Source organism: Eimeria necatrix, genomic scaffold (assembly GCF_000499385.1).
Source record: "Eimeria necatrix Houghton genomic scaffold, Enh_scaff21, whole genome shotgun sequence".
NCBI classification, from domain to species: Eukaryota; Apicomplexa; class Conoidasida; order Eucoccidiorida; family Eimeriidae; genus Eimeria; species Eimeria necatrix.
Window position 1 is genome coordinate 40,484 of NW_013655128.1, and position 26,487 is coordinate 66,970.

Sequence of the window (26,487 nt, forward strand, 5' to 3'; positions counted from 1 at the left end):
CCTTAACTACAATATTTAGGGTTATTATCCCAGACTAATCATAGCCTGAACCTGTTGGTAGGACGGAGGCTGCTGCATTTGTTGTTGCCCTCGACTGATGGGTTGCAAAAGAGCAGCTGGAGAGCGCACAAGCGAGCATGCGCGCCGCCAAAGCGAAAAGGACATGCATTGACTTGTCATTTCTCATATAATTTCGTGTTGCATAAGCTAGTTGACACTGAAATTATCCTGAGCGGTCGAGAGTAGCGATCCTTTGTCTAGCATCGCTTCAGTCTACGAGCATATCCGTACGCCTCTACAGCTTTGGGATAAACATCCACCCCACATCTTAATAAGGTTCTTTCTTCATACTCCTTTATTTCCTGTGCAGTCGCTTCGTTCTTTTGGCGTAAGAGTCGTGGGCGAGCTAGGCTTCACAATCAGCTGCGCTTGAGAGAGTCTCATGGCATGGAGAAGGTGAAAGAAGCGCCTTTCTGGGAAGTTAGTCTCTTGAGCGAGGATGCAACTTGAGACCAAGCAGGAAGCTTCAAGTGAAAGGACAGCCTCTACCACGGAGGTCGTGACATTCTTATGTGACCGCCAATGAAGTTCGTGAGCAGAGTTGAAGAAGACCCAGCAGGATATGTCTTGTTTTCCAATAAGTAATTTGTGCAACAGAGGTCGGCGTTGTTTACAGGTGCCTGGAGAGTTGACGCTGACGAATGATGATCAACACAGAGCCGACTGACCGCTGAGCTGTATTCGAGGATTGCTTGGAAGCTTCTACGAATTTTTAAAAGCGTGTTCAGGCCAGTGTTCATTTTTCGACTCATAAGTGACTCCAACTTGCAACCTCTAGTCAAGATATGCCATTCAGTGTATGTGCAAGCAGTACTCTGTTTATAAGATCTCTAGCAAAAACTCATTTCATTGCCCGCCACCAGAAGTACAGTCCTTACCCAAAACTTGCAGCTTGTTCAGCTAGGAAGTCTGCTTGGCTTTTACGGCAGCTGCAAAATCTATGCGGGGGGAGTGAGGACAAATCTGACATAGGCGCGTGGTGATTGTGATAAAACATGGGGAGTTTCTTGCTGCCCACAGAGAGTCAAAATGTGGGAGCTATTCCTCACGATTTCGTGCATTCTGTGCACTCCATGCCTTCAATACCTTCAGATAGAATCGAAACACAGAGCGGTTCGTGGAATAACCGCCGGATTGGCTGGCATCGTCTGCGGATGCCGTCGAGGGCGCTCCATAGGCTTCTAGCGTTTGCCTCTGTCACAGCAGTGGCATTAATGTTGCATGCCTGCAGTGTGTTTGTCACAAGGCGATTGCCGTCGTGGCCGAGTAGTCGGAGACTCGCTGCTGGAGGAGAGCCCGAAGCCACATCAGGCGGCGGCGCTTACACATCATTCTGCGAGGCCTTGTACGAGTGTCAAGAATCTCAACAGAGTACTGTCGTTGTGACAGAGAGGCTTGCAGAGTCTACTCTGCGGCATCCGCCTCTGCCTATTTTAGGGGAACACCAAAGCATATTGTCTGAAAGGGCAGCGAATTCTGTTTTCGAAAGGCTGGACTCAACAGAGGAGCCAGCGCAAGAAGATGAGAAGAGGGGAGCCAAGTCAGATCTAGGTTCTGGAGGGCACGGTAAACAGCTGGAGGAGGTCCAGCTGAGCCAGACATTGAACTCAGGTCCCTGGCTCGGGGCGAACTTTGAAGACTTTGCAACGCGTGCCCCAAAACGTCACGGGAGTGCGTCAAGCAGTAAGACAAAACGCCTCAAAGCTAGCAACTTTCAGAGTGATTCAAATATCCCACCTCAAAGCACATCGGCATTATCTTATAAGGCACTGCGGGGCCTGGGTGGCGCTTTGGGGGGCGTAGAGCAGCAGCAAAATGCACCAGAATTTTTCTTAGGTGAGAGTCTGGATAGCACTTTGAGTTGCCATCACGCCGTCGGTGGAGGTTGGGGGTTAGCAGACCCCATTTTACAAGTGCCAAGCACTAGCGAACTTTGTAACAATTTCGGCCAATTAGGGAATGAAAACGCGCGCGACGTTCTTGAAGGAGTCGAGCGACTGCCAGGCCGAAGTGCTGGAGTGTCGCCAGAAGACCCTTCTTCCGCGAAATTTGAGAATTTTGCCTTATTTTATCCGAAGGACGATGCCACAGCTGTACAGGAGTGGATACGAGACGTCAACCACCACATGGGAGGCAATGGTGAATTTTGCCGAAGCCTGGCTGGAGACATTGAACGATTGCCATTGCCTGTAGTGTTACCAGGAGTCTCTTCTTCTGGCATGGAAGCGGGGAATGCCCCCGCGTCATATTCTCTGGAGGACGATTCGAGTGCCCTACAGCAGTGGTTACAAGAAGTCACGGATCACATGAGTGAGACTAGCGATTTTCGCAGCTGTCTCGGTCAGCCAGGCGATGGCAACTCGCTTGGAGCTCCTGGAGAAGCCGAGCGATTGCCATTTCCAGGAAATTTCCTGTTGGCGGAGGGCTCTTCTGTTGTTCCAGAAGAGAGTGACGTTTTCGAATCGTTTACTGCGGCAGGGGATGCGGGAGCCGCCCAGGAGTGGTTACAAGGCCCCAGTTCACTCACACAAAGAACAAGCGGATTTCACAGCAATCTGCAACAGACAGTAATCGGCCACCCAAGTGATTCTTCAATAATAGCCAATGCGCCGATATTCCCACGAAGTACTGAAGAGTTTCGACTTGCACCTAGTCTCCAAGCACAAGTGTTTGATGGCGCTTCAAAAGATGCAGTGCGTCAGTGATGGAGCTGAACACAAAGAGAGTTTAGCTGAAATTTCTTCCACCCTGGCCAAAAGCTACATGAGGCTCCAGAAGTGCGTATTGCGGAAACGCCTTCCATTTAATTATCAGCAAAGCTCTGCACCTGTTGCATTTTTGTAGGGCACAACGCTTTATTCAAGCGACGAAGAAGCACTGGACGCATACATTGAAGAGCTGCAGATGTCTGGCGAATTTGAAGACATCATACCTAAGAGAAGTGTCTCTCGTGACGACCCACGGCCTTTTGCTCGCCGTTGGTTGCAGGCCGACGACGATTTATACGGCAAGGTGAGCAATCTTTCCTTTTGTGAGCCTTCCAATGCTGCAGAAGTCATGCATTAGTGTAACTGCTTGCTCTTGTCGCATCTCCAATGCGAAACTAGCAAGAACTGTGCTTCTGTTTACACCTTTTCTTGCAGCCTGGACAGTCTTCAACGATGACTTCTGGCATTTCTGGAGGGAGTGCTATAGTAGCTGCACTGCAACGAAGGGAAAGCATGGACAACCACCCTTTTTACCGTCTACCTGCTAAATCACCACCACCCGGTAACAGAGTTTTCAGTTTGGTTTTGGCTTTAACATACAATCAAATAAAAAGCAGGCCCTTTCGACTTCTCGCTCTTGTGAAGGACCTTCTGAAGCAGGATTCGCTAAATGATAGCAGCCAGGATGCTCTTATAGAGGCAGCCGAACGGCTGTATGGGTACTCGCAAAATAACATGCCTGTTACGGCGCCGCGAAAATGGCCATATTATTATGTCGAAATACTGGGAACCATCTTCCTTCTAGTAGACGCGCTGTTCTGCGCAGCTGAAGTACTTGGATCAAATGCAAAGAAAGAGCTGTGGTGGCCACACCTAATAAACCGCGTGAATGATGCAGTTGGCGCCTTTAGGGCGGAACGCTGGCTGTATTTCGGCAAGCAGCGAAAAAACATTGAGCTTGCCAAAGCATTAGCCAGCGCTCTTGACGTATACAAAAATGGTAGGCGGCCTTCGGCATACACGGTGGTCAATTTAAAGCGGTGCCTTCTGTGCGACCCCGCCAACGTGAAGTTCAGGAGCACGTCGTGGAAATCTTGGAGAGCAGATGACTTGGAATGGATCTCTTCTGCACAGCGGCGGCTGCTGAAGCGGCTTTAGACGTTTGTGAGAGCACACAGTACATCTGTACGGCGTGCTCTTATCGCTGTCGTTGAGCTTACAAGGGCAGAACGAGTCTAAGCTGGCTTAAATTCTGCCTACACGAGAAAGCACAATCAGATAATCTCCTGTTCATACTGTCTGCTGTTCATGTATGTGGATTGCGTGACCTACTTCTGATCTCTCTCATAGGATATCAAGCGCTGCGCTGCTGCACGCTGAGGAGGATTCCACGTTTTTCCTCACGCATCCTTCATTTCCAGCAGTTTACTGTAGTCTGCATTCCTTCGCAAGTATGCTTTGTTTTGGGGCATTGGCACTCGGGGTGATACTAAGGGTTACCTTGGCTAGGTGTGAAGTATACACGCTTGGTCCTTTATTGTCTTGCAGTTTTTTGCTGAGTGCTTTGACCTTCAGACTATAAATTGTGATGCAGCGAGCTGGATAGGTAACAATGAATACGAAATGGCCAGCAGCTCTAACTCAGGTAAACGAAACAGAATGACGAGGGCCGGTGTAAAGCCTAGGCTCAATTCGAGTCTTTCCCTGTTCACTAAAAGAGGGGAGTGAAACACAACAAAACTGGAAGGCTTTGCAGTGGCTGTCGGAATCTCCTATTGTAAAGTGAAATTTATGCAGGGAAGTTTCCACACTTTTTGCACGAGATTTTGCACGTAAAATGTGTGTTGTGAGTTTTTAACGTTGTGCTTACAAGTGAGAATTGGTATCGGACGCGGCACTTTTCTACCCGTTAGGGGGTCCGATCCTTGAGGAACGGGCCATCCTGCTTGGGAAGGCCGCAATCTGTACAGCGCTTTTAAACCATGCCCCTGTTCGTACATGGATTCTACAGAAGGCTTGTCAGAAATTGGGGGCCGTGCGACGAATGACGGCGCTGGCTCGCAGCATTCTTGGCAGCTCCCTTCCTGAGGAGCAGCCGCACGTCCTGGCAGACCAGGCAAATTTTCGTGGAGATGATTAGACAAATATAATGCTCAGTCTTCCCTACGTAACAATGTAAAGCTGCGTGGAGGGCGTCGTGTAACGCCCATTCTTTCGGTGGTAGAGGATGGCGCAGTCAGGCGAGCACCGCCAAGTTTCAGTCAGAAGAGAATATAAGATACAAGATACATATAAAAGCGCACTGGTACCTGCCGCTGAGACTATACACTCAAGTAATCCTTAAGGGCTTCCTGGCTACAATAAGGCGGTGACAAGGCTTCCGCAACGGCTTATCTGGGGCTCCATGTCATGTGGTGTGAAGACTTTCAAGACCTGTGTGCGATGTTTGCAGCACGCAGCGGGATAACCTAACTTGGGCAATGCTGATATCACTACAGGCCATTAAGCTGGCCAGTGCTTTAAGCAGCGCAACGCGGTACAAGTATTTTGGCCACCGCCAAGCATTTCATGCGTGCGGCAGGGCCTCTTGCCCAGAAAAGTGCATTGCACTGGGAACAGTTTCTTTCCCGAAGTATTCACGAATGCCTTGTCATAATATTGCGGCAAGTTTGTAGTCCGACCACTGGTGGCAGCTTGTAACGTCTACGCTATGCGGCTCTTGCGACAAGGTAATGTACCAGGTAGTGTGCAACATTAAGTACAAAAGGAGTGCCACTTCATACTTGCAGCATCATCTGGGTGGAGTCCTCATAGACATTGTACCTGCACAGGGCCGGAAGCGGCACTATTCTGGAGCCGACGAAGAAGGCCGAACTTCCACGAGGTGCAGCTTTACGACATAATTTATGAGGCGATTCTAAATGCAACGGCTAAACCTGGTACCCGTAGGAGCAATTGTCCTTCTCCGCAGCAGTGGTGGTTGCGTGGCTCCGTACTCTAGCGGAGGTGTCTGGCGACGCCAACTAATCGTCCTGAACAAAACGTTGCGCATCAAAGCTCCTGCTCTATCTGAGTGGGTTGTGGTGGAAAAGTTCCCCAGTGAAAAACATGCTACGTTTGCCACTGCTCACCATTGAAGCAACGGTACCTGACCTGTCAAATGTAAAATTACCAAACATACGGCCAAAAATGTGCGGGAAAGTGGACAGTGACCCTCAGTGACCATTCGGCAGCCCGATCGCCCACAGATATCCGAAGTACCAGCATGGATACGTAATCATCTATTGGAATCCAAAACACCAAATAAGCCCTTTGAGGAGTATGTAAACTATTAATAGTGTTCTGTTGTCCCTCGGCGATCACCGGTGGTACAGCCTGCTGGGGCAGCGAGACTGCCAACTGTGCAACAAAGGCACATTTCTTTTGACTAATTCCTCTCTAGTCAATTTTTATGACTATACAATACTAAGTATTGCAACCTTTGGATTTTGTCTGAGAACCACACGTGTTCTGGTTTGCTCTGCAACAAGGACCAGGTTTCTTCAACAAACTCCTTTCTAGTCACTCTCAATCAATACACTGCTGAATATTTTGACCTTTCGAAGTTGTATCCGCGCAGTGTTATAGTGCAGCGTTCCATACCAAGTGTATTCCGCGAAATGTTGCTCCTCCAGTATAGTCGGTCATTCAAGATGAATTGCATACTGCACCTTGGGCATTGTGAATTGTGATTTTTTTAAGAGGAGAAGAACGGCTCACGTGTGAAAACAGGGAGCTGTGAGAATTATTAAATTCAAGCGGGACTTTATTCCTAGCGCTTGACCTCGAAATACTCACAGTCTCTCCTCTCCCCACTGGGTCACTGCAAGGCCCAAACCCAAGCCCTACTACACTCAACTGCACTTTGGGTTTGTTAAATTTGACTCACGTCGAGTTGTAAGACCACATCATGCTTTCATTGTTTTCCCTTGCACCACGACGTCTTTCCTTCACTATTGACGCTGCCCCCTGGTGACCCCCTGCTTGTCCCATCTCGGGCTTCCGTTCTTTTGCTGCCTTCAGCGTTCAAAAGCTTCTCTGTTTTCTATTTCTCCCCCTCATGTCACGGTGGTTTTTCTTTGATGTTTCCCCCACTTGGCTCTCCTTGGCCTGCAACTGCGGTTGTTACAGTTTGCGTTTGCTATTGCTACTCCTCGCTGAGGTGATGCTCCTACAGCTGCAATTGCTTTGGCTTTTGCATCTGCTGTTCCAGATCCATATGCACGTCTGGTTGCTGTCTCAGCTGCTACTGAAATAGCTGCTTTATTGCCGGTTCTTGCCGCAGTTGTCTCTGTTTCTGCCTCTGAAAATTCGGTGGCAATCGAGGAGGCCGTCCTGCTGCTGCTATTTGTGCCGTAGGTGTTGCGGCAGCTGCTCGTTCTCCTGAGACATCTGCTACGGCTCGTACACCAGCTGGTGCTTCTGCTCTTGTTCTAGCTGCTGCTGCTCTTCACATCTCAACTTAGCGCTGCTGCTGCCGTTGCTGTATAGGTTGCTGCTAGAGCCGCCGCTGCAACTACTGATTCTTCCGGCTTCTCTCATGGCGCCTTACGGCGTCAAGTGGGGCACCTTCGTTTATGCGCTGGTGTTCAAGTTCTCTATCTTTGCATGCAGGTCCATTCCTTTACACTGTATTACACTTTGTTGTCTTGTTTTAGCATAGTGCTAGCTTTGCTTGGGCTTGATTCATACGTGCACGTAATGCGCATCATCCTACGTAAACTTTTGTTTCACGAACGCATGTGTGTCAAAGTATTCCTGGCATCCACTAATTTGTTCTTGCTCTTTGTAGTACTTGTTTTCGTTACTTATCTACATAAACACGTCCTCTTTCTTTTGATTTAAACATCCATAATTTATTTTTATATTCTGGAGTTGCATTGTTATTATTACTATTATGGTTCTCGTTGCTGCTTCGATGGGCTTGTTCCTGTGTGCATGCGTTTGTGTATTTACGCTTTCAGTGTTGAGCACGTTTTACTGTTAACAATGATGCTGCACGCCAGTACATGGAAGTACATGGCCACAATCTTCTTTCCCCGTCTCTCGGCAGCAACCGCTCTTGGAGTTTGTCTGCGAAGCAAAGCGCTGAACTGTAAACAGCTCTGTAATATTTATAACGAGGATGTGATGTAGAAAAGGGGGAAAAGGAAAATCGCGGAAATTACCACGGGAAATATGAAGATAAGAATCAAGTAGACTACGGAGAAACGAATGCGTCGGTTGGGGAGGGGGCTCTAGGGGTCGACAGTGTTGGTGAAGGCCCGCGGGCTGGTCCAGCCTTCCAGTACATCAGGGCAGTCAAACAGATGGCAGGCAGGCCACTACGCGGCCCGTCTTCCAGGTAGGTGAGCATCCCAGCGTGGCAAGAAGTTAAGCATCGTCTGCAGTGCCCTGGTCGTGGAGGACTTAACCCACCTCGTCTTATTTTATACTCTTGCCCGCCGAGATCAATACAGGAGGCCAGCCAGCAGCGGCTCACGTGGCGACCAGAGCAGGGCCTCAAAGAAAGAATGATCTGGGATATCTAATAATACCGTAACAGGAACAAATGGGAGACAACACCAAGTATGGGGAAGTATTTTTGTCGATTCACCCTGTGGCTACGATATAGCCGCAAAACAGTGTTCAGATTCAGGGCATTTAGTGACAGCGTGCGAGTGCTAACTGCTGGGCCGCGCGCTTTCTCCAATAGCGCAGTCACTGTCAGCCCCCGATGAGCCTGCGCATGCCTTCTGCTGTCACAGATATTGCTCTGCGATGACCATCGTGTTGCTAAAGCAGCAGTGCCAGGGGGGTGAAAGCGTGGGGAATGGACCTGCTGCGGCAAGCTTGTTACGGCTGATCGCTATTGTCTCGTTTCGGCTAGTGCCACTGGGTGACACTGGGGGGCATCTGCTCCAGAGTACGACTGGCGCGATCGGCGTGTGTCTCTCTGGTGATAAAAGGCATATTTCACGACTCGCTGGTGGTAAAAGGCATATTTTACGACCCGCTTGATACTGAAACAGGCGCGGAGGTGCTGCCACAGGTCCGATTTAAAAGGAGGGTCTGATGACATGGAGGAAGAAATCTATCTTTTCGTGCTACTGCTCAGATATCGCATCTAAACTGTAGCTGAATGCGTGGGCTTGTAGCACGTGGGAGTCCGTATTGTGGGAACTTGTAGGTTGTTGTACACAACTCTTTTTTAAGACTTTGTATGGCGGCAGCAGCAGCCTTTGCGCAGTCAGCAAGTCTACCTGTCCGACTGAGACTAAAAAAGGCCTTAGACGACATCGGTGAATTACGGCTTCGTGCACATGCGGCAAGACGTTGCAGTGCAAGGAAACTGGCATATGAGTCTCTTCGTTCAGCGTGCCATGCCATAAACGAGTGGCCCTGGATAGTTGGAGGTTTTACACTTTCTGCGTTGGCAGCACACTTGAGATACATGAGATGCTTTTAGCCAAGCTTGCATGCACTTGAGGAACTTGGGACAGAACTGCATTCTGGCGCTGGCGGCTATAAAGTCGTCTCATGCCACCGCGGAGCCGTAGCTGCCCTTGCGGTCACACCATGTTCTGCGATTGGGCTACTGCTTTTTTCTCTCCCCTGACAGCCTTTATGTGGCCTTAGTCTTCTTCTACTTCTCATCTTTTGCCGCATGCTTCCTGCATGCGTGAGTGTATGATTTCGCTACTTCCCCTTCACAATGCCGACACCACTTCTCTTTACAGTGCCCCCTCCAATGGTTCTAGGCAGGCTAGTACATTCTCCGTGGCCTGCCCTTTACTGAATGTTGCCCAGATCTACATAATAATGCAGAGCCTACTAAAGGCCTCTGCAAGTGTCCAGTGTGCTTCAAATGCTTCAAACGCACTAGAATACTTCCTGTTGGGCATCAATCCAGCTCAGAGCCCCACTGCCCAGGGTATCAATCCAGCTCACAGCCCCACTGCCTAGGGTCCCCTCCCATATCAACGAAACGATTCTCCTTAAGGTGAAGGAAGTCCTGAAGGTGATTCTGTTTTTTTGATTCTTTGCTTCCTTGTCCTTCATCTAAGACCTTCTTCATTGTTCCACATAGAAACTCCATCTCCGAAGCATATTATTGATCGCATTGCAGACAGTTTGCAGCCGTGCCACTGCCCTATGGAGACATAGAGTGCAGCAGGGTAATCCCATATTGTATGAAGCTTTTGCCCTCCCATAATTCTGGCTCAAAAATATTATGCTTGGAGCATTGAGGGGTTTCCAATTATTGTGTGGTCTTTGAAAACCTCCGGCGTAGACACCACGTGTAAAATATACCCATTGTGAGCACCTCGGACGGTCTGTAAATGGCGCACTGATGAACTCCTTAAACCTACCACATCTGGAAGGCTGCGTCAGAAAAACATAGCTTCTCGGGCGCAGACGCCAACATGACTTTAACCGTAGATTCTATGGTGCACTTGAAACACTTTGAACATAAAACAACAGCGGCAGTGGTAGTTAACAGCTAGCCTACTTCGGAAACGGAGGCCAGGGAGGCCTCTCTGGGCGCGTAGGCCATGCTGTCAGCGACACCTAGTCGCCTTTAAGTTGTCACATTAGGGCGTGTGCTCCCTGCTAGGGAGTAAAAGGACCTAGCTTTTCATTTTGCAACTCAAGGAGGATAGAAAATACTCCCCTAGAAACAGTCCATGCGTGATTCAGGAGAAAAAGAACGCAAGAATCTAGGAGGCCGGCCGAAGCTGATGTCTTCGGTACCTCACTAGTGGAAAGACAATGAAGGGGCGATGTCGCCAGCGGCGCAACGCAGAGAGCTCACTGCGAGGTTGTGCCGCTATCCCGACTTCTGCCTTGGCTAACACTTGACCCAAAAGCACCGCATTTACTTTTCAAGAATACATGAGCAGTGTTCCTGCTCATATCGGCATGCAGGGGTTATCAGCCAAACAAGCAACTTCACCCAGGACTCCAGCAGGACTTCCCACCTTTCGCATATTTGGTTGTGTTTGTCCTGGAGATTAGCCCAATCATGACTTGCAAAAATAGTCCATTTTGAAACCTGAGAGGATCTCTTCATGTCACCATTTCCAGTCGGCCGCGCTTCCTCTCCACGCCAGTCATAAGGCAACGTGAGGGCCTTGAAGCCACTACCTTCGAAGCAGTCCAGTAAGCCCCCTCTAGATACTATAACGACCTCTACGGATTTGGGGGCATGTTTCACTAGTTCTGTTCGTTAGGATGGCGCGCAAGCGCGCTTCCTTAACAGGCCCCTGAGGGCCTACTGGCGTCGGGCCGTGCACTGCTTTGCCCAAAACTCACTAAAGGTCTTTAAAAACGCAATATCTGGAATAATACCAAAAAATTTGGGGCTCTAACCGTGGAAACGCAACATGCATATTGGGTTCCAATGCGCCGAATCCCGTCATTGCGAGGTCAACTGCCTAGATGTGGGGAGTGGGCATGATACAGTAGAATCTCATATCAGAAGTCTTCTAATGAAACATATACTTATTGTAATTTGGCATTAGTTACATTTTCTGTTGTTCCTCCCCGTTTACATGCTTTCCCTTGCCGGTTACTGCGACAACTGTGCGGCGACAGACAGCCCCAGGTGTCTACGGGGGAGCCGTCTTCCAGCTAAAGCAGGCGACCCCAACAATACTTATATTAATCTAATACATGTGATGATGCACTGGCGTATGAGTGTGCTTGTTGGAAGCAGTTGCGACGACAGACACAGCGACGCTGGAGGTAACAGGGACACAGGGCCGTTGGGCAAACTTCGTGTCGTCGTACGAGTTCTTCAAACTGGCTATTTATAACACAAGGGCTTTGTCAGTGGCTGCTAGACATGGCGTTGTGTCCTGCATAAGTTGTAGCGTCGGCAATAGACCTCAAACTCGAAGCAGCATACTCGCATGCGCTGCCAGCCAAGCTCAGACCACAAAAATGTCCCCCGCAGAGGCTGAACCACCTCACCATCAGTCACCTGACACGCATATGGCCGGCGAAGCAGCAGCAGCAAAGTCGGCTACACCGTCGAATGCAGCAATATCACGGAAGCAGGAAACCGCAGAAACTGCAGCACCAGTGGGTGGGGAAGGAAGCGCAATGCCAGGCGACGCAGTTGAAGGCAATAAGGTGCAGGGAGGTGCAAGCGAGGCTCCATGCAGCGGTTCATCTGCAGTAGCCAACGCAGCATCTGGTAACTCAACACCATCCTCGTTACAAACAGTACCGGTGGGAAGGAAAGTTGCAGACAACGCAAGTGACGATACTAAAAATGTCGCAACCAACAGATCCGAAGGAGATAGGAGCACTTTCATCGATGTACTGTGAGCTTATCGGCGTTGTTGGCGCATCTCTGCTTTCGCTCCCTCTCGCTCGTCATTACGGCTGCCTTTTCTTGTTATTTCTGATCTACATGTCTAATACATCCATATGACTACAGCTAATCTGCACCTAAATGACCGATTTCTCTCTTTTGTGTTCCTTTAGTGTGCTACGTAGCGGAGTCTTCGAGTAACTCTCTGACTTCAGTGCCCCTCAGCCGCTAGCAGGTGCTGGCCAACAAATCCTGGACATTCGTGTTCGATTTATGTCTTAACATTCTCTGCTTGCTTCATTTTTTGTCCCCAGGGATACCACAAGTTGCCTTTGCGACTCGTCTCCTCTGCGCGTTAGCTCTTCCTTGTTTGTTTTTGAATTGCTAGGGTCAATCCATCTTGAATCGTCAATCCATCTTGTTGCTCTGTGTCTGTGTACGCAGCCCACTTCTCACTGTAGTCCTCGAGACACTTGCGTGGATGCCTGTGCCTTTACATGTGGACGTTTTTTTCCCATCAGGCAGCATGACTTGAACGCGGCGGTACAGCGCGTAGAGGCGGGCCGGCTGCTGTTGGAGAGACTGCGGGGAGCGCTGCTTCAACAGGCAGCCGCAGCGTCAACGTATGCTGCGTCACTGAACAGCGCAGCTGGCACTCTGAAGCCTCTGTCTTCAGAGTCAAGGTACGCGGCCCCACTAAGATACAGAAAGAAGCGAATCGCTTGAGGGACGGACCCGAAGATGTTCGGGACAATAGGAGAAACAGATATGCAAAGATATTACTAATATTCAAGCCGCATCGATGGTACGTGCATTTGTGTGTGTGTGTGTGTGCGTGTGTGTGTGTGTGTGTGTGTGTGTGTGTGTGTGTGTGTGTGTGTGTGTGTGTGTGTGTGTGTGTGTGTGCGTGTGTGTGTGTGTGTGTGATGGTTATGACAGGACATGTGCTGCCGCTGTGCAGAGTTACAGCAGCCTGTTAGGCAGTTCTGCCTTGCAAGCCAAAGAGCTCTCAGATGCCCTCCGAAGAGACGTTGTTGCATCTACACTTGATAGAACAATTGAGAACCATGCCCAAGTCCTCAAACAGGTCGCCCGGGCTCACGTTCATCTCTGTGTGGAGCAAGAGACATGGCAAGAGGGAGATTTGATGGTGTAAAGAGAGCGAAGAAGCAAGCACACTCATGTTGCATGCTCACAAGCTGATGAGCCCGTAGCTTGCCTGTCACTGGCGTCTTAGCTTGCCTGTCACTGGCGTCTTTGTGGCACCCCATTTTTGTCTTTATCACTTAGCGTTGAATCGCTTGGCAGCAGGACAGTGGCCAGTATTTTTGTGGATGTTTCTTATCGTTAAGGTCGCTCATGGAGAGTGGGATAGGGCGGAGCCAGTGTATTTGCATATGCCTGAGGTTGAACTCAAAAGGCTGTGCCTTACCTCCCATCCGTCCATTCCCGTGGCTTACACTCAGGCGGAAGCTTGTGCTGTCGGTAATGAATGCCCTCCTGCCATAATCTGTGTTTATTCTCAGGTCAAAGTGGACGCTGCAGAGGCCCAGAGGCGAAATCACCTAGCCGCCGTCGAACATCAGCGGGTATGCATATACCAGTCCTCAGAGCAGCAAGAGCGGCACGTACAGAGCAAGCATTCACAGCAGCAGATGCATCTACAAAAGCAGCAGCAGCAGGTCTTCGATCAACAATATCGCGAGAAACACCATCACCAGTTGCTTCTGTGTGCGTGTCTGGGTAGGCAATGGAAAAGTACCTGCGCTGCAGCAAACTAGCTGTCGCAGCAGCAGAGACTGCACAGGCCTCACTCTCTTTGCTGCCCTCAACAAAGACGGAGCTGGCGCTTCAGTGAGTGGTGCTTTCCCCGTGCTCCCCCGTGATGCGTTGACCTTGCCCTGGCGAGTGCTCCTTGTGCTACCGCAGTAATCTCTGCTATTACGCGCTTCCAGTTGCTTCAAGGCGCAATTGTGCGTGCTGCTTGGGTGTACTGCAGGTGTATACGGCTATCTGTGGAGGCTCGGCAAGCAGAGGAGGCCTACGTGATATCTGTACAGGTCGGCCTTCTGTACGGCATCCGTGTAGCTGCGGATTTAGTATAGCTTCTGCTATGCTTTGTCCGCAGTGAGTACGCGCATCTATATACTGCGTGCCAAAGGAATGTAACTGGGCTCACTGGATGTGCTCTTAACCCCTTCAAAATTCCAAGCTGCTTTCAATGCTTTTGGGCTTCGTGTTCCCGTTAGACAATGCAGACGCTTACCGTAATCAGAGTGCAAATTTGCTCTCATCCTGCTTATTTTGCTCAGTTTGTTCCTCCCTCACCAGTAACTTTAATGTTTACGAGCCTCTCTTCCACTTCATTTTGCGTATGTCTCTGTTCATTCGCAATGCTTACCTCGTGCAGCAGTCGACCAGCCCGCCCTGCGTTGATGTGAGCCCGCGCGTTTGCGTCTTTAGCCATCTTGTTCTTCTATTCAACTCTAGCTGAACTTTTCTCTTGACTTTTTCAGGCTTTACAACAGCGTAGCGCAGCAACACGCGATAGGGTGCGTAGTATCTTGTCTTGTTTAGAGGAGATGGACTTAAAACGCATGCAGTGCCTCAAAGATGCACTGACAAGGGCCGGCGTTTTTGTGGCAGCGAACCTGAGGCACATGCAGTATGATTTAGAGCGCTGTATCCAAGTGAGTTACTGCTCCAGTTTGAGCTGCTTGTGCTACAGCACTTGGTAAGACCAAAAGTGCGACATTAGCAGCTCTCGATGCTGTTGCATGTGCTGCTCGTTTCGAAAAGTTTTCTCTTTCTCCTGTTGTCTAAGCTGTTTCTTCTTGTTCCACAAGTGAGCCCATATTTATATTACTGCTGCAGACCGTGGAAGGGGTCGACCCTGAGTCAGATCTGCGAGAGTTCGTTGATGAGCGGAGGCTGCAAACGCATTTGAACGTCTCGCTTCCTACAGTAGTCAGTTTGCTGATGTTGCTCTCCTTATTGCTGCATTTTGTACCTCTTGACACTCGCCACTGAGCTATAAGTTTTAACTTAAATTGCCGCAGATGGTTGGCTTGTAGCTGCGTCTGAGGCAATGCATCTTGTGTTTCTGGTGTTCTTGTCGCTGTATCAGGAGAAATGGACTGTGCTAGATGCCGTATACGGAGACAGCCTACAGCCGGCTGTCTGTAGCACGCACACGAACACTGCAGCCACGCCCCTGTCCTCTGCCACGAGCGTGGCACGACAGCTGTTGCAGAAGTCTCCCCTACAAAGAGTCGTCCAATCTGCAGCGGTTAGTTGGGTCCTCGGAAAACAATGATTTTGTTTGTGAAAATAATGGTGCATCCGCTTCATGATGCTTTCTTGCTGCAATGTCGCAGTCATTGTCTTCACGAGGAATATCAGGACCTGCTTCTGCTGCTGCTGACTTTGCGGATTTGGTCAAGGGGCCTTCAAGCACTTGGTATTGCCCCTAAAGCTTTTAATTGCCTTCGTATGCGCAGAGTTTAGCTGCTTATTCAATAGGAGTTCCTGACGCTTCTGCTGCCGAGGCCTCAGAAAAGCAATTGCGTGCAGGGACTGAAGGCATCCAGGGGCTGTCGAGCCCTCCAGATGATGCGGTACTGCAGCGCCTTCGGGAAGACTATTCCGGGTAATTTCTTGCTAAGGCTTGTGCTGCTGATTGTAAAGTTTGCACCTTTTCACACTACACTGCTGCTTTGCTATGGAGTGGGTTCTTTTGTCTGTGCCGGTGCTTGGTACGTCTCAGGTTCATAAACGCACTGTGGACACCCGTTGTGCAAGTACCCGGCAAGGGCGTCTTGCTGCCTGCTGAGACATGCGCGTTGCTGCTTCACAAGATGCCCCTCTTGCAGGAAGAGCTCACATCATCCCTGCACAGGAATGTCTTCCTGTCTGCGCTGGTGGCTACAAAGAGGAAGAAAGCTGAAGAAATGCCTGACAGACAAGCACTGCTGCCTTCTATGTAAGGGGGAGACTATACTTGAGGCTGCTGCGTTTCGGGGCTGCTGCCATTGTCCAGGCTGCTGTTGCCGAGTAATTTTATGCAGTTTCCTTGCTAAATAGAGATGCATTGCCCATTTCGCGGTTTTTCGCTGTTTGTGTTCTCTCTTGCGTGCTGCTGGTGAGGAAACTTGTCCTGCAGCATTGTGTGTACCCTCCTGCCCTTGCTCGTGTAGCGGTTGCTGCCAAAGCCTTGGAATTTTGATGTCAAACTGTGTAGCTGTTGCAACTGAGGTCGATGTTTTTTTAGGCTGCAGCTTCGGCTCCTGGGAGCCTCCTGTGAATGGCTGTTGACGGCAGCCGACACTCAGCTAGATGCTTGGTCGGGGAGGCAGCTTTTACTGCTCGCCGTGGAGATCGCTGCACCTGGAAGCGCAGCAGATGACCCTCAGCAACACCAGCATTGGGATTGGCATGAGGCATTGATACTGCAGCAGCAGCTTAACAGGGAAGACTATCCGAATGCTACTTCGGAGAGCCTCGAGTTGGGGAAGCAATCTGCACAGCCCAGCGTTGGCACTAGCGGTAGCAGTGGCAGCATACGCAACTCGAATGATGCATCTAAAGAAGATAGAGAACCTCCTACAGTTCGTTGGTCTCTTCATGTGAGTTTGAATTGTTGCTGCTGCTCGCGCTTCCGACTTATCCCTTGCGTCCGACGAATCCTGAGCAACGGTTTTGTTCCTCATCCCGCTGCGCTTCTATTGCTGCAGCGTTGCGTGTACCACCATCGCTACTGGAACCGCGTGACGTTTTGGGAGGAGGCATTAGCGTTAACTGTCAGTGAAGAACTTCAGCGTCAAAAAGTAAGCGCACGTGCTCTCGTGCAAGATCCCTCGGTCACCACACCCCCTACAAATATTCCTCTGTGCACGTATCGAAGCACTCGCAGAAGGACGGGCTCGCGGACGAAAGTGCGATTGTTGTGGCTTTTACAAATAGGCTTGAAAGTATACATGCGTGCGTGCAAGTGAAAATTTGCGTGCTTCTGCCACGCAGTACACGGCATATGGCTGCATTACTTCCTTCACCGAGCGAGCGCGCATTTTCGTCGTTTTGTGAGTGGGCTTGCTTCAGCTGTCAGAGAAGTGGCAGGCCGCGGGCCCAGAGGTCTTGCAGCAACAAGAAAAGCTGTTCAGGGAGAAGAACCCTTGCTGCAGCAGTCTCCCGTCGTTTGGCTCGTTCATGTCCCTGTATGGGATTGCGACCGAGCAGGTCCACTCACTGTTGTTATCAGTGTCGAAGCATTTGAATCTAGATGAACAAACGAGCGAAATGCTATTGCATGGGGTCTCAGGCGTTGTTGCTCCACAAAACCAACTGCCAGCTTCCTCGGTTGTCACCAGAAGCAGCAACAGCGGCGCAAGTAAAATATCCACCGGCTAGACAGTCCAAACCTGCGCTGCACAGATTTTTCCTAACGTGCTTACTGACTTGCTGCCAGCAGTCACTAGTGCTGGAGTAGTTCGAGCTACGAGCATACTGACTCGTGTGAAGGCAGTCTGCCCTTGGATTGCTGTCTTCGTCCACTGCAGTGAAAGTACATTTAAGAGACCCAAGGAGTTCTTCGGAGCCGTAGTGTAGCAGTGTATACATTCTTGGAAGGATGCGGTGAGGTTTTTGATAATCAATGCAAACACTTGGGCAGGAACAGGACATACGAAGCGACGTGTTCCCTGGTGATGGCGCTGCCAGCCCTTGGACAAAAGGGCGGCCTTTAGAAAGAACCTGTGAAGATAGGAACAAATGGTGCTAAGTAGGTATGAAACACAAAATGCAGGAGTCGAAGTAACATGAGAAATTTGGCTTCTGAGAAGGCTCAGAGGCATGGTATGAACCGCTAAGCCTAGCACATGCGAGCACGCAACATAGAGCCGAATGAAGAGCAGGCCCTAAGCAGCTGTCAAGCGCACTGGAACGCAGAACCAAACAAAAGTCATGCCGTTGAGACGCGGGGGCAACCGGAATGAAGAGAGCGACACCCGCGTAACGGCAGAGAGTCGTTACGGCTTGCTCATAGAGCAGTTCCGTCAGAGAGCCTATACTGCTTGAGCAGCAAGCGTTGGCAGCTGCCTGCAAGCTTGCCCGCTTCGTCTTTATTGGTTTTGCCAGTCTCGGTGTTCCCGTTCTTGTTCCGGAACAAGGCCTCCAAACTTTGTCACGTCGCGCTGCACCCAAGTACCGTCTTTCACGCTGACCAGTAGATGCAAATGAGATTGCTGGCCGTTTTTGTAAACGTTTATTGCGCCGTTCAGCAGCTGCGTGTTTTCGCGGCTTCCAGTTCAACTCACGTATAGTGGAGAACGTTGGGCTACCTTATAGTTTTACTAGTGTCCCAGCACTAGCACTTCCTCTACACAGCTGTAGGCATGCAGTTTCGAAGAATGCCCGCAGATGCTCACTGAACTTGGTGAGTTAAACGCCCAGTAGTTGAAGATTGCCGCTTCGACGTCTGGATTAGCTGAGCAAAGTGCTTAAGCTGTGGCCGACCAAATTCAGCTACGACCATGTATGCTAATGACTCCCTGCGCTGGTCCGCCTATAGGGGGTCAGCGAATCGGATGCAGTGGGAGAGTCAATTAGGAATCGACGCATGAAAAGGCTTCGGGATTTTCCGATTGTAAGCACCTTTTTGTGGGTGCTACAACTATAGAAAAACACAGGACAGCTAGCGTATGCCCCTCCGCCTTCTCGTACAGTTGATACTGTCGCGTCAGCACAAAGGTTCCCACCAACAGGCTGAATACAGTGAAGTAAATCATCAAGCGACGAGAAAAGTTGTGCCCGCTACGTGTTTAAGACCCGGCTTGCTTTTTGACAATATTGCAAGACGGCAGGAACCAGCAGCTGATTCCTTTTTTCGCCTGCCTTACAGGACACTTCATCCACGGTTCAAAAGAGGAAGACAGCATGGCGTCACAACGGGTAAAAGAATTCTTCTTAACTCATTATCGTTTCCTGCTGGCTTCTCCTGTCCGCAGTTTCTAGACATTCTCCCAACATCGCACCTGCTAGACACGTTAGACAACCTGCGAACGCGCGGAACAGACCGTCCTAGACAGTTTTGAATCATGCGGCTGGAATGTTGAGTGCGTTGGATTTTGATGTTTGAGATCATAAAGGCAGGCAACGAAAGATGCCGTATGTAGACTGAAGAGTTGGTGTGCATAGCTCACTGAGTATCGTTAAGGGCAATCACGAGAACAACCTTCGCCTCACCTTTCATGTTGGGTGACACCCACGTAAGCAGAGTGGCAACTTAAGCTATAGCGAGTGGACTGGTAGTGCCCTTGAACACGACAGCCCGTGGCCAGTCCGCACTAGTGTGTGTTCTTATGAACAATCCTTAGCAGGAGATTTAGTTTGCGCCCAGCTTGGAAACGTTCATGTACTGCAACAGCTCCCAACTAAACAACTTCAGTAGCTGCTAGCTACAAACTCTTCCGTACGGTGAACTGCACTGTGTACCACTCCGATATCACACCTACTTTTGACATGAAAAACCAAAAATGACCAAAATTAACCAACGCTGAGTGCAGCTGCATAACAGTCATGCTGTGTGCTAATATGCTGTTTATACAGGGTTCCGCAGCAGTTAACGCTGTACAAGTAGCGCCCTGCTACACTGGAAACCGTTCGCCGATTTTGGGGATTAGTGACACAGCTAACACCATACCGATACCCTGGTGCGTTGACTAGATATTTGCAGAAACCAATAATTAAGCTAAGACGCAAGCAGCGACCATAAAATCCGCAGATTTTTGATATATTAGTGGAGAGCAATCATGCCTTCAGCCGATACGAGGTTACCCTTTCTCTGACTGGTCATGGAACTCAGAGCTTCGGAAGACGCCCTCAGCGCCCGGACATTTGGACACGCCAAGATTTCCCGGAGTGTGAAACTCGATCAAAAGATCGTTTCTGGGTAAGTGGTGTACCCAGAGGTTTGTATGTTTCTGTCATGCGCTCAAGTTTTCCGTCAGTGGTCATGTGGTGACGCGGAGCCACTAAACTGCCGGGAGTTGCTGCTCGCGCTGCCAAACTAACTGCCACTAGTCTTGTCAGTTCACCCATACATGCGTAATTGCGTAGCTCATCTTGAAATGAATGTAACGATTTTGCTGTTTGTGAAGAAATTCAGTATGCTCTTTGTTGTTCTCCCTAACGCCTGGCTGCGCTTTCTAAGTGGTGGCAGGGGTGTAATAGCGCACAAGATGCTGCCAGCAAATACAGGGGCCCATAAGAAGATGCGCTTGCGACAGAAGCGCCACTAGACAGGAACAAAGCTCCGCGTCACTAGCGGAACTAACACGTAAGGAGGGAAAAGAGAAAGGCACAAGGCGGGACGATATGAAGGAAAACACGGAAAAGCCAGAAGGTGTGAAGGACAAAAGTATTGCCACGAAGCAAGAAACTTTACCTTGAAATGGAAAATCAAGGCCAAATGTCCCAGCCTGAAGAACGGCTCGAAGCGCGTCCTAATGATAGTCTCTTGCCCCGGCTAGTGCTACGGCTGCTGCGGCTGCTTTGAATGCTGCAGCTGTCGGATTTCGCGTAAACTTCATCTGTCGCCCTGGCTTGGTCTAGATTGGGCACGAACCTGCCAGAGAGACCAAGCAGATATACGGGAGAAGGAGCAACACAGTTAGCACCCGAAAGACAGTTGCCTCAAGAGCGGTTTGCATCTCAGCAAAGGGCAACAACGTGGATTGCCTTGGAGACATAGCAGCATATTTGCAAAAGCAGGGACAGCATGAGTCAAATAGCCCCACCACCAAAGCTAAGAAAGTCGTCAGTCTCCGCCTGCCTGTATTCCTCGACCAAGCTAAGTACATGCTCCCTGAGCATCCATTCAAAATGACAGCAGACGAGCGGCCTTAATAGAGTCCTAAAAGTGGCTTGTCCGCAGCAGCAGTCATCACGTTGCCTTCTTACTTGGAGTCTTCCATTTCTGAAAAATCGCCAAGACCATCAGAACTGCTGAACATTGGTTGTCGTCTGAAGTGACAAGACGAATGCACCAGAACTCGCCGCAGATTCTACTGCGGCTTCGCCTCTGGTGGATAGGCAGCGTCAGCACCTGCATCTACGCTGCAACAACTACGGTGGGCAGCCGCGGCAAAACTACTGCAGCATTACTTGTAATTGTCGAGAAAAGCCTTTCGCTTGAAAAGACGATCGTACTGAACCACACACCGCTCAAAAAGCTACAGCAAAAGCAGCAACAGCACCACGCGGGAAGACTGGAAATCGGAAATCAGAGCTGCGGGAAGGCGGAAATAGCAGAAACAGCCTAATAAGGACGCCAACGCCCCTAACACTGCCCAGGCGCAGCAGTGCCACCAAAAGCAGCAACGAACGAGTGACCCACAGTTGTAATTGCCGTGTGGTTGGCGAGCATCAGGCCCGCGCACTTGTGCTTTTGAGGGCTGAAGGGCGAGGCTCGGGCTAAGACGATCTGGGGAGACGCCGGTGCCCAGCGGATAAATTGCAGCAGCTGCCTCTCGCGGATGCGCTGCAAGCTCTTGTGAACCTGTGGCAACAAACGAAAAAACACCACGAATGCAGCACAGGCGCCGCTGGAGGGATGCAGACTATAGTTCAGACGGCGGCTGCACTGTTGCAGCCGTCAAACCGTCATGTCTTACCTGCAATGGATCTGCCTCGCCACGGATAACGTTTAAAAGTGACATATAAAGACCACGACGGAGCGATGTGGAGACCTGCAGTCTCAACAGCGAGCTCAGAGACAGGCACCCCAACTCCACCGACTGTAATGAAACACAAGCTTTTCCGCGTGCATGTAAGCAATCCATGTTGTGCATACACCCATCCATATATGGGGTTCCCCGACTCTGTGCACATGTGAATAGGAACGAATGCGCGCAGATACCAGCAGATGCTGCAGGGCTTTTAACGTCAGAGACTGCGTTGATACATGTTTGCTAAAAGACAGCATTCCAAATGCACTCTGTTTGGCACAAGGGCTGCTCGACGCGCAAGAGAAAGGGCTCCATCTTCCTAATGCGGTTCTTTAGCGGATAGTGCCTGCTAAGCTAGCAACCATCTCTACTCATTTGCTGCGGCTCCTGCGTTTCGTGGCCATGCCTTCCTTTCGCTGCGTGTATGCCTGAGTGCATAGGCACCATGACGTTCTTGGACTGGGTGAGGCGCCGCATGATGTCCATCACGGTCGTCTTCTGCACAGTCGAGACGCAGCGGTCTAGCGTCATTGGGGTGTATCCGCACATCAAGAAGTGGCAGCGGGGAACCGGGACCAAGCACGATAAAAGAGATAGTAGGCTTGAAGACAAGGAGGATGGATAACGCAAAGTCGCTGTGCACGCTGCCATCACCGTCGAAATCTGAGAAAAAACACGCACAGAGAAACATGTAGACAGGGGCAAGGGCCGAAACTGGAAAATAAGCACATCACGATGCATGTACTTACGCACTCAACAACAGACAGCCACAGACAAAAGTAAGGCCAACTGCAGGCAACGCAAGGAAAATTAAAGGCAAAGTGGATTGCAGAGATGCACTCTAGCAGAAACTTACGAGCTCGAATTGAGCGGAGCATCAATACAGACACGAGCTCCGAAGTACTGGTACACACGAAAATGAACGGATTACAGAAGTGATGCAATGATGCAAGGAACTGCTCGAATTATGACGCAGATGAACTAAAATAGGTATTGACAACAGAGAAGACGCATATTCGAAACTGCATGAGCATGAACGACGAAAATGAGCGGGGGCAGAGTGCCATTTGCGTACCAGAAGCGCAGCACTATTGTGTGTCGCGCTACCGCCTAAAGATGATGAAGGGATAGTTGCGTGAACACGAACTCACAAGGTACGTAGCACGCATATAGACACAGGTAGATACACACAAACAAAAATAATAATTGTTGGTCGCGGCTCTAGCTGCCTGATTCCATTTGGTAGGGGTCACCTTAGGCTCTTCTTTCCAAGGTGCTGGGCACCAGAAACGTGTGCATGCACTGAATTAAAAAAGAGCTCCATGTACTGTCTATGGAGGCATATGAACGTGGCTGTACTGATGCGTGGAGGAACATGAACGTGGCTGTACTTATGCGCAAAGAAAAGCACAGCCAGCTCAGAAACTTACCAAGGCATTGGTCTGTTGAAAGCTGGGGTTAGGGAGGCGCAGGCGGTCGGCTGCAACACGGTGGACTGCGTGGTTATCAAGCACTACAACAGCATCGCTTTGGAGGCAGAGGCGCTTAAGGGTAAGCAGGGCATTGTAGGGCTGTACCACAACGTCACTTGCGGCATCGCCTAAGACAGGAAAGACCGAAAAATTCTGCACCAACTTTGAGCCGTAACGGTCTCCCAGCAGCTCCAGCAGATAAGAACCCATGCCTGAACCAGTGCCTCCAGCCTGCAGCACTCGTGAGTCGCAAACCTTTTTCCTCAAACTATAGCTTAAACTCTGTCTCGCAATCCCTTTGTCGATAACCCCGTGGAGGCATTGCTCGTTTGACGTAAGGAGAAAGTCGTAAGCCACCAGCCAGTTAACATTTATATGCACCTCATAGAAAGGAATACAAACAAGGCTCTACGGACGGAATAAGCATATAACCGCAAATCAATAGTTCGCACAATGGAGTGGCACAAGACGAAACCCTCAAGGCTTTCGCTGCCGTCAGCTTCTCGGTCAATCATCTCCAGCAACTCCTCCTCAACCTTGGCGGCCTGAGCATACCCGCTACCCCAATTATTCCCAGCGCCTGAGCAGCCCAGGAGACGAAGACGCTGACACCTAGCCGTAGAATTGGCAACGCCTAAGGAGTGCCAAGAAGCGTGTTATACGAGTGTGAGTGTATTCCTTCGCCGCATCAGCTTCGAGTCCATGCTTCTCTTTCCAGCGATGTCCGCTATTGCTGTCTCATCTGCTTTGTATAATCATCTGCTCCGTGTAATCCAGTTGCTGCTATATCTGCGTCGTGTAATCCTGTCAAGGCGTTTCCGTTTGCTCGTGGCAGACAGATTTTCTCTGCTCTTGCCCTAATCCTTTGTCTGTTTGTGCCACTTTCTTCCTGTGTGTCATTCCCCTAGCTCTCCATGTTGGCTGCATTAAGCGACTACTGACCCTGGGGTTTACTATCACCTTTGGCGCCATCTGTAGGAGACACCTAGCTAGCTAGTTAGCAAGTACCATGCTTGTCATGAATCAAGTAGATTCCTTCTGTGTCTCTCTCGACCCACCACCGCCGTCTCTGGAAACGAAGAAATTTTCTGGGTTGTACAGATGACGATATTCTGAGGTCTGCAGTCCGTCAAACAGGCAAAACCGCGAAACTAGCAAGAGCGGCAATCAGCAGCAGTCCCGTCATGTTAATTGCCATCCAAAGGGAAAATGATTCGTTCCGGCTTGCGAATAGCCCATAGGTCGGTAGCAAAGTGACTAAATACTACTCCGAGCAGGAGATAAACGAGATTGAGGCGCAAAAAGGATTAGACACACACACAACCGGAAAGGCGCTGACGTTATTGACGAAGGCATGTAACCAAATCATCCAAGCGTCATCAATCCAATACAGAAGTAAATAAAGTACAGAACCTCGGGACCTCGGCAAGTGTGGATAATAACAGGCAAAGGCAAAGGAAAAACGCATGCTGCTAAACTACACCATAAACGGGAACTGTGAAAAGATACGCTGACACATAAGCAAAAGAGCCTGAAAGCTAGACGCAAAAGAAAATGGGCAAAGATGATAATGAACCCACTCAAGAAAAAGCGCAAAGACAGGAGAGCAATGACTGGAAGAAGATAGAAATGCCTATCCGTACTTTTCTTGGCCTTACCTGTAAGGCATAAAACTACAAGGATTAAGCAGGATCAAGCAAAGACAAGCATACTTTTGAGTCCATGTCAAGACATAGATAGGAAAATACAGGCCGACAGACCAAAGTAGTCGCCGGGAGGCAGGCAGACTCAGACATCCAGGCTCAGATATCCAGAAGAACATAAAATACGGTTGCAGATTTAGACTTTGGCAGCCAAAATCGTATGATCCAGGCAAACACGACAAACGCGTATACAAATCTCATACACTCCAGGAAGAGCCGTACTAAAGCGACAGAAGACAGACATCGACACGCATAGAAAGAGATGCACGCAGTAGGGCATGGATACACAGAAGAGTACACGAACAGACGACACAGGAAGACAAGCAGAATAAGAGGCCTATCGTTGAAGTCCACGGTAACCAAAGGTTAAGAGTCCACGGGAACCAAAGGTACACAGTTGATGAAGACAGTAGGAGAATCTGCTACATTATGAAAGAAAGAAACTTGTCAACAAACAATGTATCGGCTTGGTAACAGCTCCAACTCTGCTGCGCTTTAGTTGAGGCTTTTGAAGCTCCTGCTGCTGCAGTAATTTAGAGACCGCGGCAAAGAAGCATCCAAAGCAAACAGAAACGCCCAAAAGTTGTAGAAATCTACCGGTAGCAGCAACACCACAGCCATAACGAAGGTGCAACAGCAGTAGCAACACAGTGGCACAGAAGCTTTAGCAGTGTATTATTGTGTTCACCTGAATTGTGTTGATGACGCGAGGCTCTAAGTCGAAGAGAAGTGCTCTTGGTATATAATGCTCATCATCTGCCTGGTAGAAAAAGACATCCTTACGGTCTTCCGATGCTTGGGCCACGGGCAACAGCAAACCTTCCTAAAGCACGTGCAACATATCATCATGCGCAAAATGCAATGCTTGCAGCACTTGAGAAACTGTAACAAGTGGAATCAGTGCATCAGATGCACACGGAATGGTGTGGCGTAGACAGAAATATATATAGCGGTGTATTTTTCCGATAGCGGTGAATTGAGTAGGCAAAATCAATGGGAAACTGTTGACACCCAAAACCTGGCAGAGTGTCACGTAACAGGAGGCAGCCGCACAACGGAAGGCAAATGCACGAAGACAAAAAGAAAATGCAGAGACGGCACCACAGTCATAAAGCAGCCAAGGCAGAGCCGCAGAACTCATGCAGCAAAGGAAGGAGAAAACAATGGGCACACACAATGACAAGGAAAGGAGGAGACAGTGGACAAAAGCACCGGTTTGAAAATAACAATGCATGACTGAAGAAAGAGAAGGGAGGCCGCATGAACGGAGAGAGCATATGCCCACCTGGTCAATGCCATGCTCTGCGCACAGTTGTTTCCAGAACTCCATCCCAATTTGGTTGCCGCATTGACCAACCTGAATTGTAATCAGCTCCCGAGGCATCTTGCATACAACAGTCAGAAGGCACTCCTTTTGATGCCGCTGCAATGTTTACTGCTGTTGTTGCTGCTCTTGACGTCTATGCAGTTTCCGGAGCATGC

General features: G+C 49.7%; 3 protein-coding genes across 3 annotated transcripts; 2 read left to right on the top strand and 1 right to left on the bottom strand.

Moving 5' to 3' along the window:
- Positions 1–1,274: 1,274 nt before the first annotated feature.
- On the top strand, positions 1,275–3,926 carry ENH_00030160 (hypothetical protein, conserved; the record flags this gene model as incomplete). The annotated part of the gene is made up of 3 exons (XM_013584781.1): positions 1,275–2,753; positions 2,905–3,072; positions 3,204–3,926. The coding sequence occupies 3 exons, from the start codon at positions 1,275–1,277 to the stop codon at positions 3,924–3,926; spliced, it is 2,370 nt and encodes a 789-aa protein (XP_013440235.1).
- A 7,415-nt stretch (positions 3,927–11,341) lies between these two features.
- ENH_00030170 (hypothetical protein, conserved) lies at positions 11,342–17,514 on the top strand (the record flags this gene model as incomplete). Its single annotated transcript, XM_013584782.1, is given in 15 exon segments — positions 11,342–11,602; positions 11,607–12,118; positions 12,630–12,791; positions 13,048–13,220; positions 13,399–13,697; positions 13,856–13,962; positions 14,108–14,168; positions 14,625–14,798; positions 14,983–15,075; positions 15,236–15,397; positions 15,609–15,757; positions 15,875–16,090; positions 16,379–16,733; positions 16,842–16,934; positions 17,206–17,514. Coding segments are annotated over 15 exon segments (3,126 nt in total).
- Positions 17,515–20,886: 3,372 nt separating this feature from the next.
- Positions 20,887–26,389, bottom strand: ENH_00030180 (tubulin gamma chain, putative; the record flags this gene model as incomplete). The annotated part of the gene is made up of 11 exons (XM_013584783.1): positions 20,887–20,968; positions 21,064–21,126; positions 21,268–21,311; positions 21,500–21,661; positions 21,777–21,851; positions 22,275–22,328; positions 23,261–23,533; positions 23,755–23,882; positions 24,361–24,421; positions 25,694–25,828; positions 26,291–26,389. 11 exons carry the CDS (start codon positions 26,387–26,389, stop codon positions 20,887–20,889), a joined length of 1,176 nt encoding a protein of 391 aa, XP_013440237.1.
- Between the last annotated feature and the right edge of the window lie 98 nt (positions 26,390–26,487).